The sequence below is a fragment of the Melospiza georgiana genome, chromosome 9, assembly GCF_028018845.1.
Source record: "Melospiza georgiana isolate bMelGeo1 chromosome 9, bMelGeo1.pri, whole genome shotgun sequence".
NCBI classification, from domain to species: Eukaryota; Metazoa; Chordata; class Aves; order Passeriformes; family Passerellidae; genus Melospiza; species Melospiza georgiana.
Window position 1 is genome coordinate 17483150 of NC_080438.1, and position 13404 is coordinate 17496553.

The 13404-nt window shown below is 50.9% G+C and overlaps 1 protein-coding gene across 1 annotated transcript; it reads right to left on the reverse strand.

Moving 5' to 3' along the window:
• Nucleotides 1–2978: 2978 nt before the first annotated feature.
• Nucleotides 2979–5480, reverse strand: CCN1 (cellular communication network factor 1). The gene is made up of 5 exons (XM_058030168.1): nucleotides 5382–5480; nucleotides 5058–5274; nucleotides 4372–4719; nucleotides 4029–4231; nucleotides 2979–3919 (listed from the first exon to the last, which is right to left on the reverse strand). The coding sequence occupies exons 1-5, from the start codon at nucleotides 5439–5441 to the stop codon at nucleotides 3620–3622; spliced, it is 1128 nt and encodes a 375-aa protein (XP_057886151.1). The 5' UTR covers nucleotides 5442–5480; the 3' UTR covers nucleotides 2979–3619.
• Between the last annotated feature and the right edge of the window lie 7924 nt (nucleotides 5481–13404).

Below are 13404 nucleotides of genomic sequence, written 5' to 3' on the forward strand. Positions count from 1 at the left end.
GTGCGGCGGGACAGTGCCAGCAGGGGCTGGACAGGGAGCAGCCGAAGGACCGGGGCACACGGCCACAGGGCTGCTGTGCAGGGACAGGCAGGGTGGCTCAGCAGGGCTCTGTGCAGGGACAGGCAGGGTGGCTGGGGCAGGGCTCTGTGCAGGGACAGGCAGGGTGGCTCAGCAGGGCTCCGTGCAGGGACAGGCAGGGTGGCTGGGGCAGGGCTGCTGTGCAGGGACAGGCAGGGTGGCTCAGCAGGGCTCTGTGCAGGCACAGGCAGGGTGGCTCAGCAGGGCTCCGTGCAGGGACAGGCAGGGTGGCTCAGCAGGGCTCTGTGCAGGGACAGGCAGGGTGGCTCAGCAGGGCTCTGTGCAGGCACAGGCAGGATGGCTCAGCAGGGCTCTGTGCAGGGCTCTGTGCAGGGCTCTGTGCAGGGACAGGCAGGGTGGCTGGGGCAGGGCTCTGTGCAGGGACAGGCAGGGTGGCTCAGCAGGGCTCCGTGCAGGGACAGGCAGGGTGGCTCAGCAGGGCTCTGTGCAGGGACAGGCAGGATGGCTCAGCAGGGCTCTGTGCAGGGACAGGCAGGGTGGCTGGGGCAGAGCTCTGTGCAGGGACAGGCAGGGTGGCTGGGGCAGGGCTCTGTGCAGGGCACAGTGCAGGGACAGGCAGGGTGGCTCAGCAGGGCTCTGTGCAGGGCACAGTGCTGCAACCTGCGCTGAAGGCTGAGGCGGTGCCGCTCTCCCTCCTGGCGTGTTGGGACTCCCCTGGCTCTGCCCAGCTCCAGGGAACTCCACACGGTGCTGGTGGCTTGACTTTCAGGGTTTGAATTTGCTCCAAGCGCACAGCTTTTTGTTATGTACGTTATTTATCATGTTCCTAACTCCTCATCTAGTGTTCCTCTGGAAGCAGGATATTGATATTTTAGTTTTTGACAAGAAATACAATTATAGTTGTGCTCATTACTTTACCTGTAAGCTCTGCTGCTCCACTTCATGGAACCTGAGTTTATAATCCTTTATATATCCACACCCACTACTTAGAGGTTTTTTTTTATTCTGCCGGAACAACAGAGGATGTAAAGGTTTCAAAGCAAGTACAAAGATGACACACAAAAAATGGCAATGATTCCCTTTATAGTGTTGTAAAAAATAGTTTTGCCATGTAATTGTGAAATGCAAAATAGAAGAGAGGACTATATGGGTGATGACCAGTTGGAGTGACAGCCCTACTCTGAAAGACTTGCAGGTTTTTTTAGTGGGTTTCATTTTACTCTTTTTATATCAGGATAACTTCACTAGTATTTATCTGACCTACCTCTACAGCCCTTATTCTCCCAACAGCACATGTTTCCAGTGGGCAGGGTACAGAGGCACCCCTTGCCATGGAAGAGCCCACGGGCAGGCTGTGCTAGAGCTCCAGCAGGAGTGGCAGGGCCGCTGTTTGTCCGTGACGTGTCACAGCTGCGGGCTCTGTGTACAGTCACACGTACCTGTGATTGCTGGGGAGCTGTGACTTGCGCTGCTGTGAAGATGGATGTCATTCAGGTGTGGGTGACAGTGGCCGTGGCAGGCATGCCCTGCAGCTGGGGGCTGTCTGGGAGCAGCGTATCCCTTCCCTGCCCGACAGTAACCCAGTGTGTAAAGCTGATGGCTTCCCAGTGAGCAGCTGATGTGGTGAAGTGTTCAGTGCTAGATCTACCGAGAAGCCAAACAAAAGTGCTTCCTTGAGTTTTACCCTTCTGCTGTCAACAAATACTGCACAGACAAGTTTAGGTACAGCTGAGACTGGTGGCCAGGTGGTGAATTCCAAAACAGTTCTACTTTTGAACACCTTCAGGGAGAAAACTTGACTGAGCAGAAAAGAGAGAAGGCTGTATTTTCTCAGACAAAGCATTAGCTGCCAGAGATATGCTTCTGAGATATTTGACTATTTATTTTATTGAGATATTTATGTCTAATTAATAAAAAATTGACCCTTAACCAATTCTACCTGTAACTAATGACACTGGATGACACCCCTTCACAATTCTAAAACCTCAAAATCAGTCTGTTTTTTATGAGCAGTGTCTTTCTTGCTGAAGATTTTGGGAGAATCTTTTGACAGAGAAATACCCACACAAGGAGAAGAAAATAATACCCTGTTGCAGGTTTCCTGTCAGTCTTATCTGTAGCACAGCTTTAGGCTAACCAGCGTTGGATGCATTCTCAGATCCTGCTCTAGTTCATTTCTTTAAATGTCATTTTTTTACTGTGTGCCAGCAAGCTCCCTTGCTTAGCGAAATGTCATGTGTCCCACAACATAAAGTGTAATTGCATATTTAAAATTGGGAAAGGGAAGTGAGGAAAAGAGTAGCTCCCTTGCTTTCTACTCTAGTACTACTAGTTTCTGCTCTGGGACTAGTACTTGAAATTCCTCACATTCTTCTCTTGTTAACAGTATGTTTACTTTTCATCACTGTGTTATTAGGATTAACAAAAGTCATTGCTTCAAGCTCATTTAATTTGAATTTAGTGAAATCAAACTACCTCCTGCAGCCTGTAGGAAGCATTCCTCTGCCATAGAAATGTATTAATTTGCAAAAAGCAGCCACCAAAAACGTGAGACCTGATGACCGTTTTCACCCCAATGTTCAACATCACCATGCATGCACTGCATTCTAATGAAGCACCTTATGTTGGAAATTCCAGGACAGTTTGAATAATCTGACAGTCTAATTAACATTTCAGTCTATCAAAGATTTGCATTCAGTGCCAAGAAGCTCTTTCTATGTTTCTATACTTTCTAAAGCATGGGGTTGCAGACTGCAGACACTCCTTCGAAACATCATTTATCCAAAGAATTAGACTTGGCTCTTTAGTCCATTTCTGCATCTGCAGTAGAACTTGCTTTCAGAGAATCCAAACTTTTCAGAATTCCAAGTTTTTACAGAAACCTCTTGCATGTGCTGTATTTAAGCCTGTTGCCTATCAGAATACTCTACTAAGAGTAGTTAGGTAAATATTTCTTTATTAAATGATTAATTCCATAAATAAATTCTTTTAATTCATTGAATATAAAATTAAAATCATTTACAACTTATTCCAGTATTACAGGGGCTGGAAGGGGTAAAAAAAACCTTCAGAGGAAACAAACAAACAAAAAGCTACAGTTTGATAAATAAAATACTCAGCTTTAAAACAACTGATTTCTGTTTGCCATTAAACTACAGTTGGTACATAATAGCTGCCACTGTGAACACCCCACAGGTGCCCACCTCAGGAAGGAATGTAACTTCCAACTTAGTTGGGAAAGGGTGGGAGAAGACTGAAGGAAGGGGAAGAAGCATAGTGTTAAATTGAACAGGACAGAAAAGTTTTCATAACCGGAACAAAACATTAATCTGATCACTTACAAACAGAAAACAGTATATAATTAGATAAGGTGCTCCAAAAAGAAGCAGTGAAGTTGCTCCAGTATTATGAAGCTTTAAGTATGCTTAAATCTCTGTTGCATTAGTGTCCAGTTGCACAGTGCACTCCTGTAACATCTCGATGTTGCCCTCAAATGGGCAAGGCACCACTTCCATCAAAAGTCCTTTCTCCATGGCTGGGTACTTCAAAATTGTGTTTGGCATCCCACCCCCACCACAAGTTAGTCCCTGAATTTATGAATGTCGTTGACTAGTCTGTAGTAGGGATAGGCTTCGCTGGCATGGGGGCAGTTGTAGCTGCAGCGGCAGGACTGGATCATCATGACGCTCTTGGTGAAGGTTTCCCCGTCATCGCAGCGGAACCTGACCTTGACAGTCCTGGTCTGCTGGGGTGTGCAGCACCTGCCATCCACGCAGGAGCCGCAGTACTTGGGCCGGTACTTCTTCACACTGGAGCAGCCAGCGTAAGTAAACTTCACCGGGGAGGGGGACTTCCTTGTCTTGGTACACTTCTTTCCCTTCTGCAAAGGAAAGGCAATCGCATTATTAGCAGGAGATTCTTTTCCAGCCTTTACCCCCTACCTGAAGCAGCTTAGAGAGAAGAGGAACACAAGAAGAGTCTGTATTTACCTTTAGGGAGGCATAGCTGGGCTGGCCACATGGCCTCACTTCACATATCCTGGTCTCTTTGATGAGCTTGCAGTCAGGATTGTCATTTGTCACCCTGGTGGAGATGCCAGTTCCACACGTCTTTGAGCACTGGGACCAAGAGGTTGTTTGCACTATGCATTTGGGATTCTCAAAAGTTCGGCTTTGTGGCTCGGATCCAAAAACTGGAAAAGAAAAACAGGGGTTAGTCTAAATACATTCTCTCACTAGGTTTCTTTCTTTCCCATGAGGTCTAAGGGGTCTGAGTTTTAGCCACCCTCTAGCCTCCTCCCGTTAACTGTCACCCAGATAAACCAACACTCACCGGGCAGCATTTTCAGGCCTCCCTTCACAATGGCAATTAGCTCATTGTTCCTGGTTAATTCGCCTTCGGAATCATCCGGACCAAACTCTTCGCTGAAAAAGCCTTCCAGCTCCTCCAGTGCATCCTTGCTTTCGTCACAGACCCACTCCTCGCAGCACTGCCCGGGGACTTTGACCAGCCTGGGGCTGGAGCAGCCCAGGTTGGGAAGAGAGAGCTCCTGCGGGCAGAGCGGGATGCAGCCCACAGCTCCATCTATGCACGTACACTGGTGTTTACAGTTCGGCTGGAAGCTCTCGCCGTTCTGGTAGATTTTGGAGTTATATTCACACGGTCTTCCCTCGGACTGTGCTGCAGAGATCAACAGGAAGGGAAAGAAGGGGGTGAGCGGCGGGAATCGCTGGTTTAAGCACAGGTATTTGCTGGTCTGTTAAACTCAATGGACGGCGGAGCTCCCTACAACCCCCCGGGGACGCGGGGCCAGAACAATAACTTAGTCAGGAATCACTTTTCCTTATGTGCGTTTAGCGGAGCCCAGACATACTGAATCGCATTCCAGACTGCTGAAGTCATGTGCCTTTCTGCCAAGCTACCGACAACAAAGCATAACCATACATGGGCTCGAAATTACCGAACCCCGGCACCGCGGGGCGCGGGGTCCGTCCGGTGGGAGCGGGGTCGCCGCTTACCTCTGCAGATGCCCTTCAGGGCGGCGGGGCTGGCCCCGAAGTTGCACTCCAGCCCCTTGGTGTGGTCGCAGGGCTGCGATCGGCTGCAGTCCTCGTTCAGTTGCTTGGCGCAGACCTTGCAGCAGCCGCAGCCGTCCGGCACCAGCCCCACGCCCGGGGCGCACTGCGGCGGGGCCGCCGGGCACTGGCACACGGCGGGGCAGGGCGAGCCCAGAGCCTGCGGAGCGGAGAGTCCGGTGAGCGCCGGGAGCCGAGCGGAGCCAACAAACCCGCCTCCTTCTCCCTCCCTCTCTCCCGGACCGCGGCAAGACCCGCGGCACTTACCAGGCGAGTCAGGCAGAGGAGAGCGGCCGCCAGAGCGGGCCGGGTGCCCGCGGAGCCCATGTCCAGCGCCGGTGCAGCGGGAGCCCGTGTGAGTGAAAGCGGGAGCGCGGCCGGCGCGGTCTGAGGCGGCGGCGGGCGCCACCGCCTTATATAGGGCGCGGGGCCGCCGCGTGCGCCGCGGCGCTGACGTCGCGCGTTCCGGGCCGCGGCCGCGTCCAGCGCTCGCGGCATCCCAGGAATGCGGCTGGCGCGCGCCGCGGCCGCCCCGCCCCGCCCCGTCTCCCGCTCGCGGCCGCCGGCGCAGCCGCGGGGGGTCCCGGCCCGGCCGGGCCGCGCGGGGGGCGCGGGGGCCTCTCCGCCGTACGCGGGACCTGCGCCCCGCTCCCCTCACACAGAGCGCGGCCCGCAGGGCCCCTTCGCACCCGGGGCTGTGCCGGTGTCGCCCCGCGACCGGCCACCTGCGCGGGCAGCGGCGGGGGAGCTCCTCGGGCCGCCGTGAGGGCCCGCGGCTGCCCCGCGCTGTGACATGGCCCGCAGCGTCACCCGGCCGTGCCGGGGTTCGCCCCGCGCTGCTGCTGCCGTGCGAGCGAGCATCCGAGCTGTTCCCGGCGCGGCGGAGCCCGGGAGATGCCCGGGGGCCCGGCTTCCCGGGCAGGAACGGGATGAGCACGCAGCGAACAGCCCCCCTCAGCCTGTGTGTCCCCGGGTTCTCTGTCCCCCACTCAGGTTGGGCGCCCTTGAATTGTATTGCCTTGTTGAAGTTTAATATTTGGGGATAGGGAGGAGAGTTTCAGCTTCTGTTGTGGCGTCTTTTCTTTTCCTGGCTGTAAGTACTTCCAGATGGGATTTAGACCCCAGACGTAACAATATTTCCATATTTGGTATAGCAGTAGCCCGCATTTTTCACATTTTTCTGCTCTGTTATCCGACCACAAAGCATTCTTGACAGCTTCAGATGTTGTTAAATATAGCCTTAACTTCTGTTCCCAGGGCAGGAAATTCTTTGGAATTCCTGTTTTTCACGCAATCTGTCTATCATGATTTAGGAGAACTCTGCTGGAGGAGCCAACTGGCGTTCTGCTGCAGTTCGCTTCTTTATTGAAATAGCCCAGCAGTTGGGTCTGCTGCCCAAAGGCGTTACAATGAGTCCCCATTCCAGGGATTTTTCTTTGCAAATGAGATTACTGTTCCCAACACGAGTTTGGGGTTTTTCTTGTCGCCTTCAAGGCTGGAAGGTAGAGAGCGGTTTCAAAGGAGAGGCGAAAGCTTGCAAAACCCCCTCCAAGGGCCACGAAAAGTGGAGGGGGAGAGGGCGAGGGGGACAGCGGGTGGGTGGGATGCGGAGAGCAGGGATGTGATTAACCTGGCTGCGGCATTCCCGTACAGCGGGTGTCCCTGGTGCCGCCCGCCCGGGACGGGCACCCGGGGAGCGGAGGCAGCCGCAGCCCCGCCGCTCGGAGGAGCCGAGCCCGGTCGTCTCGTCGCCTGCCCGGTGGGTGACAGCAAGGACAGTGCGCAGGGCTCCGGTAAGTGCCGCGGGCCCGTGTGCTGTTCCCCGTGCATTCCCACGGGGATGATGAGGCACCTTGTGGGACCCTGCCGGAGCCGCAGGTCGGGGGAGCCCATCCGGGGCGGCGGGAGCGCTGCGGGTGCTCGGCGGCAGCGCCGGCTGCTCTCGCCTCGCCACCGCGCACCTGCCGCTGCCGGCCCGGCACGGGGCCGCGAGGACAGCCCGGCGCTGCCCCCGGCGCTGCCCCGGCCCCGCAGCGGCTCCGCGGGCGGCGCGGGGCCGGGCCGGACTGGCCGGGGGCTGGGAGCAGGCGGGGTGGGCGCTGTGGACAGGGCGGCCTCTCCGCAGAGCGATGCCGTGACCCCGGGGACGGGGCGGTGCCTCGGGTGTCCCGCAGGGGACAGGATGACGCTGCCGGCCGGGTTGCGGAGCCCGGCTCCTCCTGCTCCTCCTCCTCCTCCTCCTGAGGGATGTCCCGCGGCCCTGGCCGTGCCGGCAGAGGGGCTCCTGCCCTCAGCACTGCGCACCCTCCTCCCGGCCGCGGCCAGGCCCTGCCCGGGCCTGAGAGAGAGTTCCGTTTGTTGGGTTTTCCCCCTACTCAATTTCTTCTCTTCGTGGTTTTCTTTTCGTTCAAGTAAATTGACTTGACGCTTTACTTTGTGGTGGTTTGGGGGTTGGAAAAGGTGTTGGGATGAAAGCTCCAGGAACACTTTGCCCGGAACTTGTGCTTCAGAAAGCGGCGGTGCTTTTGTTCATTACTTGTATGCCTCAAAATTTGGCCAGAAAAAACAACAGCTGAGAGGGAAAACCAGGCCCTAGTGATATGCAGCTCTCTGGAGACTGCCAATATGTACCATGTAGTGCCATTTCTGATGAGAGAAATTATTTTATGTGTCCATCAAGAACTGGAGACAGACCACCAGCAGGCTTTGATGGCTGCCAGTAATGGTAGTAATGACTTTTCATCCCTACTGATTCAGCTGAGCCCAGCTGGTGACAAGGAGCAGCAGGGCTCTAGACTTCAAGCTGTCCACTATGTTGGTTTTCTCTTAGTTTTACAGGTATACTGTAAACTGTGGTACTTCAGTTTTAAAAATCCGAAGTATTTTTTTAGATGGGGAATCTGACTGGTACTTTTTTCCCAGGATAACTCTTTACACAGCAGCATTATGATGAGTAGGAAAGTGTTTGTGATTCAACACCTTGATTAATGAAAATTTTCAAAAAAATTCAAAAATCTTGAAAAAAAAAGAAGCTAACACACTATTGTGTGCATAAATGACCAGCTTTGCTTTTCAGGGATTTATGCAAACACTTGTTTGTTTCATTACATTTAATTTAAGGACATGCACCGAGCATTTTGCTTTGATTTATGACATTCAGCAAATGCCACAGGAAAAGTCAATGAATAGTGCCTTTTCTCACTTGGTTTCATGTCTTACCACACATTCACACAACTCTCATGGGAAACTAACTGAACCTACATTTGCTCAAGAAAAGGTCACTTCAAAACCTTTGAAGAACCTTTTAACAAACCTGTCCTGAATTTCAAGTAGTTGACAACACTTGAGATAGGTTGAGTTTGTTTGGAGTTCAGGTTAGACTGTGACCCTTTCCCTGCACACACTTCCCTGTCTCAAACCATGACCCAGCATTTGCACTCCAGGCTGTGCCTACCTATCCTGTATGTACATCAGGAAACAGAAAGAAGTTTGGAGTATCTTCCTTTTTTAGATTTTGTTCAGTATAATGTACAGTTCCAGAACTTTGTTTGCCTACTGGGAAATAGCCCCTGCTTCATGTCATGAGGAGTGCTTCACTGGTTTCTCACTTTTAGTGCTGCAGGGAATCACTGGGACCTTGGCTAATGCAAAGCACGAATTTGATGCTGTTGGCTTACATTGCAGCTATTACAGATTTACTGAGTATATCCTGTCATTTTCACGGGCCTGTGTCTCTCTGGGGAAAGGACTTTCCAGAGAAATGAATCAAGAAAAAATAACTGGCTTAATTTCCCTCCACCCAGCAACAGTTCTTCACAGCTGTACATAGGGACCGTGGAGCAGCCAGAAGGGTTGTGTGGGACAGAGGCTCCCTGGGTGCTCCCACTGGCAGTAAGTATCCAGCCCCGAACTGGAGCACACCAGAGGCTTACAACCATGTGGACTCTGGAGAAAAATCTTACTAAATCCAGCATCCAGCCCTATTTCTGTACTGTATTTAATCTCCTCTTTCTCATTCTCTGTCTCTTTTGTGGATCTATTGCTGTGTGTTTCTTCCATCCCTCTTGCTCTTTCTTTTCTTTTTTGTTGTTCCACCACATCCTTTCCTCTTCTGCTATGTCCTGGTTTTGGCTGGGATAAAGTTAATTTTCTACCTAGTAGCTGGTACGTTGCTGTGTTTTGGATTTAGGATGAGAAGACTGTGGATAGCACACTGTTTCAGTTGTTGCTGAGCAGTGCTTGCTCTAAGTTGAGGACTTTTCAGCTCCTCCCTCCACCCCACCAACAAGGCTGGGAAGCACAAGAAACTGGGAGAAGACACAGCAGAGGGAGCTGATCCCAACTGGCCAAAGAGACATTCTGTATCATCATATGACACATGGTCAGTATGTAAACTGGGGGGAAGCTGGCCAGGGGCCCCTGCTTGGGAGCTGGCTGGACACTGGTCAGGGAATGGTGGGGAATTGTGTTGGGCATCATTTGTTTTGTATGTTCCTTTTCACTATTCCTATTCCTTTGCACTTTTTCTGTTGTGTTAAGTGTCTCTGTGTGAGCCCCGGGCTGTGCTGGTGCTCCCCACTCCTCCCCCAGCCCGCCGCAGCCCGTGAGCGGCTCTGTGGTGCTCAGCTGCCTGCCGGGCGAAACCACGACAGTGTTTACCTACCTTGGGCTGGGCCTCTCCCGCAGCCTCTGCCAGGCCGCCGGTTCCTGCTGCACTAAATCAGTCCTCCCTGACTCAATGGCTCCTCTCAGTCACTCACAGGAGGTGCAAATCCAGTGGGGCAAATCAAGCATAGCTATGCACAGGCAGAGCGGCCAAGTAGCCAGGAGGCTTCGGCAGCTAAAATTCTAGTGGGTTCAGAAGTTTTTCCTTGCTTTGATTTGCTCAGAGTTTATGCTGAATTCTTTTGAGTATGGCATTTCCTATTTGTTTTCTTCCTCTTCCCTGCTGCCCTCCCTTCAGCTAAGCTCATGCCTGTCAGTTTTTGTACAGTCTGTGCCTTGCTTGTTGTTTCTAATATGTGGGGTTTGATTTGCAGTATTTGTGCTGTCAGACACACTGTGCTTTGTAAGTTGCTGCATTTTCCCCTGGCTGCTGTCAAGGTGTTGTGGAGGTTCCCACTGTGTGGAAGTGCAAAGGGGTACTTGTGAGCCTCCTCATCCAGCAGGGAAACAGAGAAGGAAAATCTGATGTCATATTCAGTTGTGCTTATTTCTGCTTTGGTGTGTGAACTGCCTGGCCATACTTGCAGCTTAGATGGATACAAGGATACCTGCAACTTACATGGACACGAGGGACACAGCAATGTGACAGAGGCAGGAAGCATCCCTGCTGACAGTCAGGGTTGGCATGCTCCTATTGAACCCCTGTTGGGCTGTGTGTCTGTACTGCATGGTTTCCTCACACCAAACTGGATGCAGAAACGTGCAGCAGTTACAGCCAGGTCCTACTTAGTTCCTCCCCAGTCAGAGACTCAAAACACTTTTGTCATGATCATTCAAGGATCTGACATTAACTTCAGCACCATTGACTACCATTACCTCAGTGAGATGAATAAATTACTTACACATGTTCATTTACTCTCATGCAGGTGTACTTCAACACTAGGCTACATCCAGAAGGTGCAGTTTGCATCAAGCACCTCCCTATAGCTAAAGTTTGGAATGCTGAGACTATTGTGGGCTGTGTCTCTCCATGCCAAAAATGAAAATCGCCAGGTGGTCCTAGCTGCACCTGGCTGCACATGTATTAGTTATGTCTATTGTTTTCATGCCATGCAGTCATGAAGCTTGCAGAAGGTAGCAATATAGCCTGCAATCTCTATAAATTCCAGAAAAGAATTCACAGCTGTGGCTCATGACTCACATGAAGGAGGCTGAGGTGTCAGGGATGCACAGGTTCTTTCCCAGCATCTGTTGAGACAAAGGTCTCAGGCAGAGATCTCACTGCAGAGAATTCATCATCCCAAGTGACCTCAGTGAAAACATCTTAACTTTAAGCTTTGGTCTTCAGAGTGCAGGATTTCCCAGTGCATGTGCACTGACATCTGCTAAGACAAAATAACCAAGCTCAGAAGAAAGTTGCTCATGATCTCAAGGAGTTACTGGAGCCAGCTGAACCTGAGATTGCAGTCAATTGGGCTGTGCCTGAGAAATCCTTGATCAAAGCACACTTCCAGGCTGTGACCTGTAATGGTTGTCAGCTGCAGTCTGCCTTAGTCTACAGCCTAACTGCACCTTGGAGACGTCCAGCTCCTGCTTGTGTCTGCCTTGTGGGACTGGTAGGTTCAGGTTTGTTTCTTTTCCTTGTCTACATTTGAGATATATTACAAACTCTTCTTTTCCCAAAGGTGCTTTCCTTCATTATAATTAATAATCACAACTATATTTCCTTAAGGATAGTCTGTGTTAAGAGTATGGGAGCCCCTTGCCTTCCTGCTGATGCTTTCCCTCCCTCCCTCCTGCTGGTTATGACCTGAGAGAATAGTTCTCTACCACTGGTTTGTGGGCATTCAAAGGAGATGCCTAGCCTTTAATTTTATTAACAAGTTTTTGTAGATGTTTTCTTGAAAAATTAAGGAAGTATTGATTAATTATGTTTTTCGTTGCACACAAATGGGAGGAGATGCCTGCTCTGGCAGGATGCTGAACATGCTCTGCCACACAGTGCTTTCTGTCACTTACTGCACTTTCCAGGCTAGCTGCTGGAAATGTCACTGGATTAATTTCAGAATCCCCTAAGGTGCCTGTTGGCTTTGTCCAAAATCATTACTCATTCTCTGCTATGTACTCATTTTCTGTTACTAAAGCACAGTGAGACCTTAGCTGTGTTTGCTGCATTACTGTTCATTTCTATTCTGCTCCATCTGGACTCCTACCCTTTTCCCCCCAGTATGTTATGTGAGCACCTAGCAGTGGCAGCTCGCTGTGTTCTTCTCTTGGGCATGCTTACTTCATGAGCTAAGTGGTGCAAGGAAGCCAGGCACACTCCTCCAGGGACACTCCACTGCTGGAAATGAGTTACTCCTGCCTCTTGCTTCCAGTCTGTGATAGTGCAGTGGAAAAATCAATAGCAGACAAATAATTAGACACGATGTCATCCTTGCAGATAGGGAGGACTCGCAGGCAGACAGCAGATCATGCATGTGCCTTAAGAATGCTTGTGGAAATGGAGTTATGATCCAAGAATGTGCAAATAGCTGCCCATCCCAGTGCTGCATGCCTGTGATGGGGAAGAAGTGCTAAACCATCTCTAGTCTTGACTAGCATACAAACACCAAAGATTTGTCTTGTTATGGGGAGCTGGCTGGGGTGATTTTTCTAGGTGAGCAAAGAAGAAACTATATGAATGGAATCTTTCTTTACCTTCTCTCTGCTGGGGGCTAAAATAAAGCTGGAGGGAGTGAGGTGGTGAGGGCTGCTCTGAGGAAGGGTGCACACATGGGCTCCATCCAGCAGCTGTGTGCAGAGCCTCAGGGAGAAGGCCACCTCTCTGAGCCAGCCAGGAAGCCAGGCTCCTGCCCACTGCTTTCCCAGCCACCAGTGTGCTCAGGAAGTAGGAGGTTAGCAGAGGCTATCAGCAGACTGCTTTGGTGCAGACTTTTTAATGACTGCATTAACATCACTTTTCCTGTTGTTGTACAGAAGTTATGGCTCCTAGTGTCAGTGTTGAGATGAAACCAGAAGCTCTTGTGCATGGAGCAAGCATTAAAAGCTAGCTGATACACTAATTGTAAAAGAAAGTTAGTGCTGACCACCAGCTATTTACTTTCAGATAAATTTGCTTTTCTATTTTCATTCTTTTAACACTTTGCATCCATCTCCATTCTTTTGTACCCACTCAACCACGAGTTTGCCACTGTCCTCTCTCACTGCCTAACCTGGAGTCTGCTTCTATTAGCCCCCCCATGAGCTCAGATCTCAGACTTACAGGATAATTTAGGATCAGAGGGTGGATAGGATGGGTCTTTCAGGAGAGCAATGTGTGATAACATGATAATGTTTGTAACTGGCTGTGAGAGGAGAGCCTCTGGTTCCAAGGATATACCCATGTAGCCTTTAACAGTGCCATGTCAAAATAAAAATAATTGATTAAAATTGTGCCTTGCTTGTGCTGCTAAAAACACTTCTAGATTATACACACTGCAAACAGTAAATATTTAATGTACAGGTTTACTTTTCCTGGTTTACAGAAAGCTCAGTGGGCCTGACAGAGCAGCTAGACAGATGTGTTTATAGCGTGCTCCCCGGGCAGGTACAATGCTGCAGTGTTTGGCTGTGAGCTCTGCAG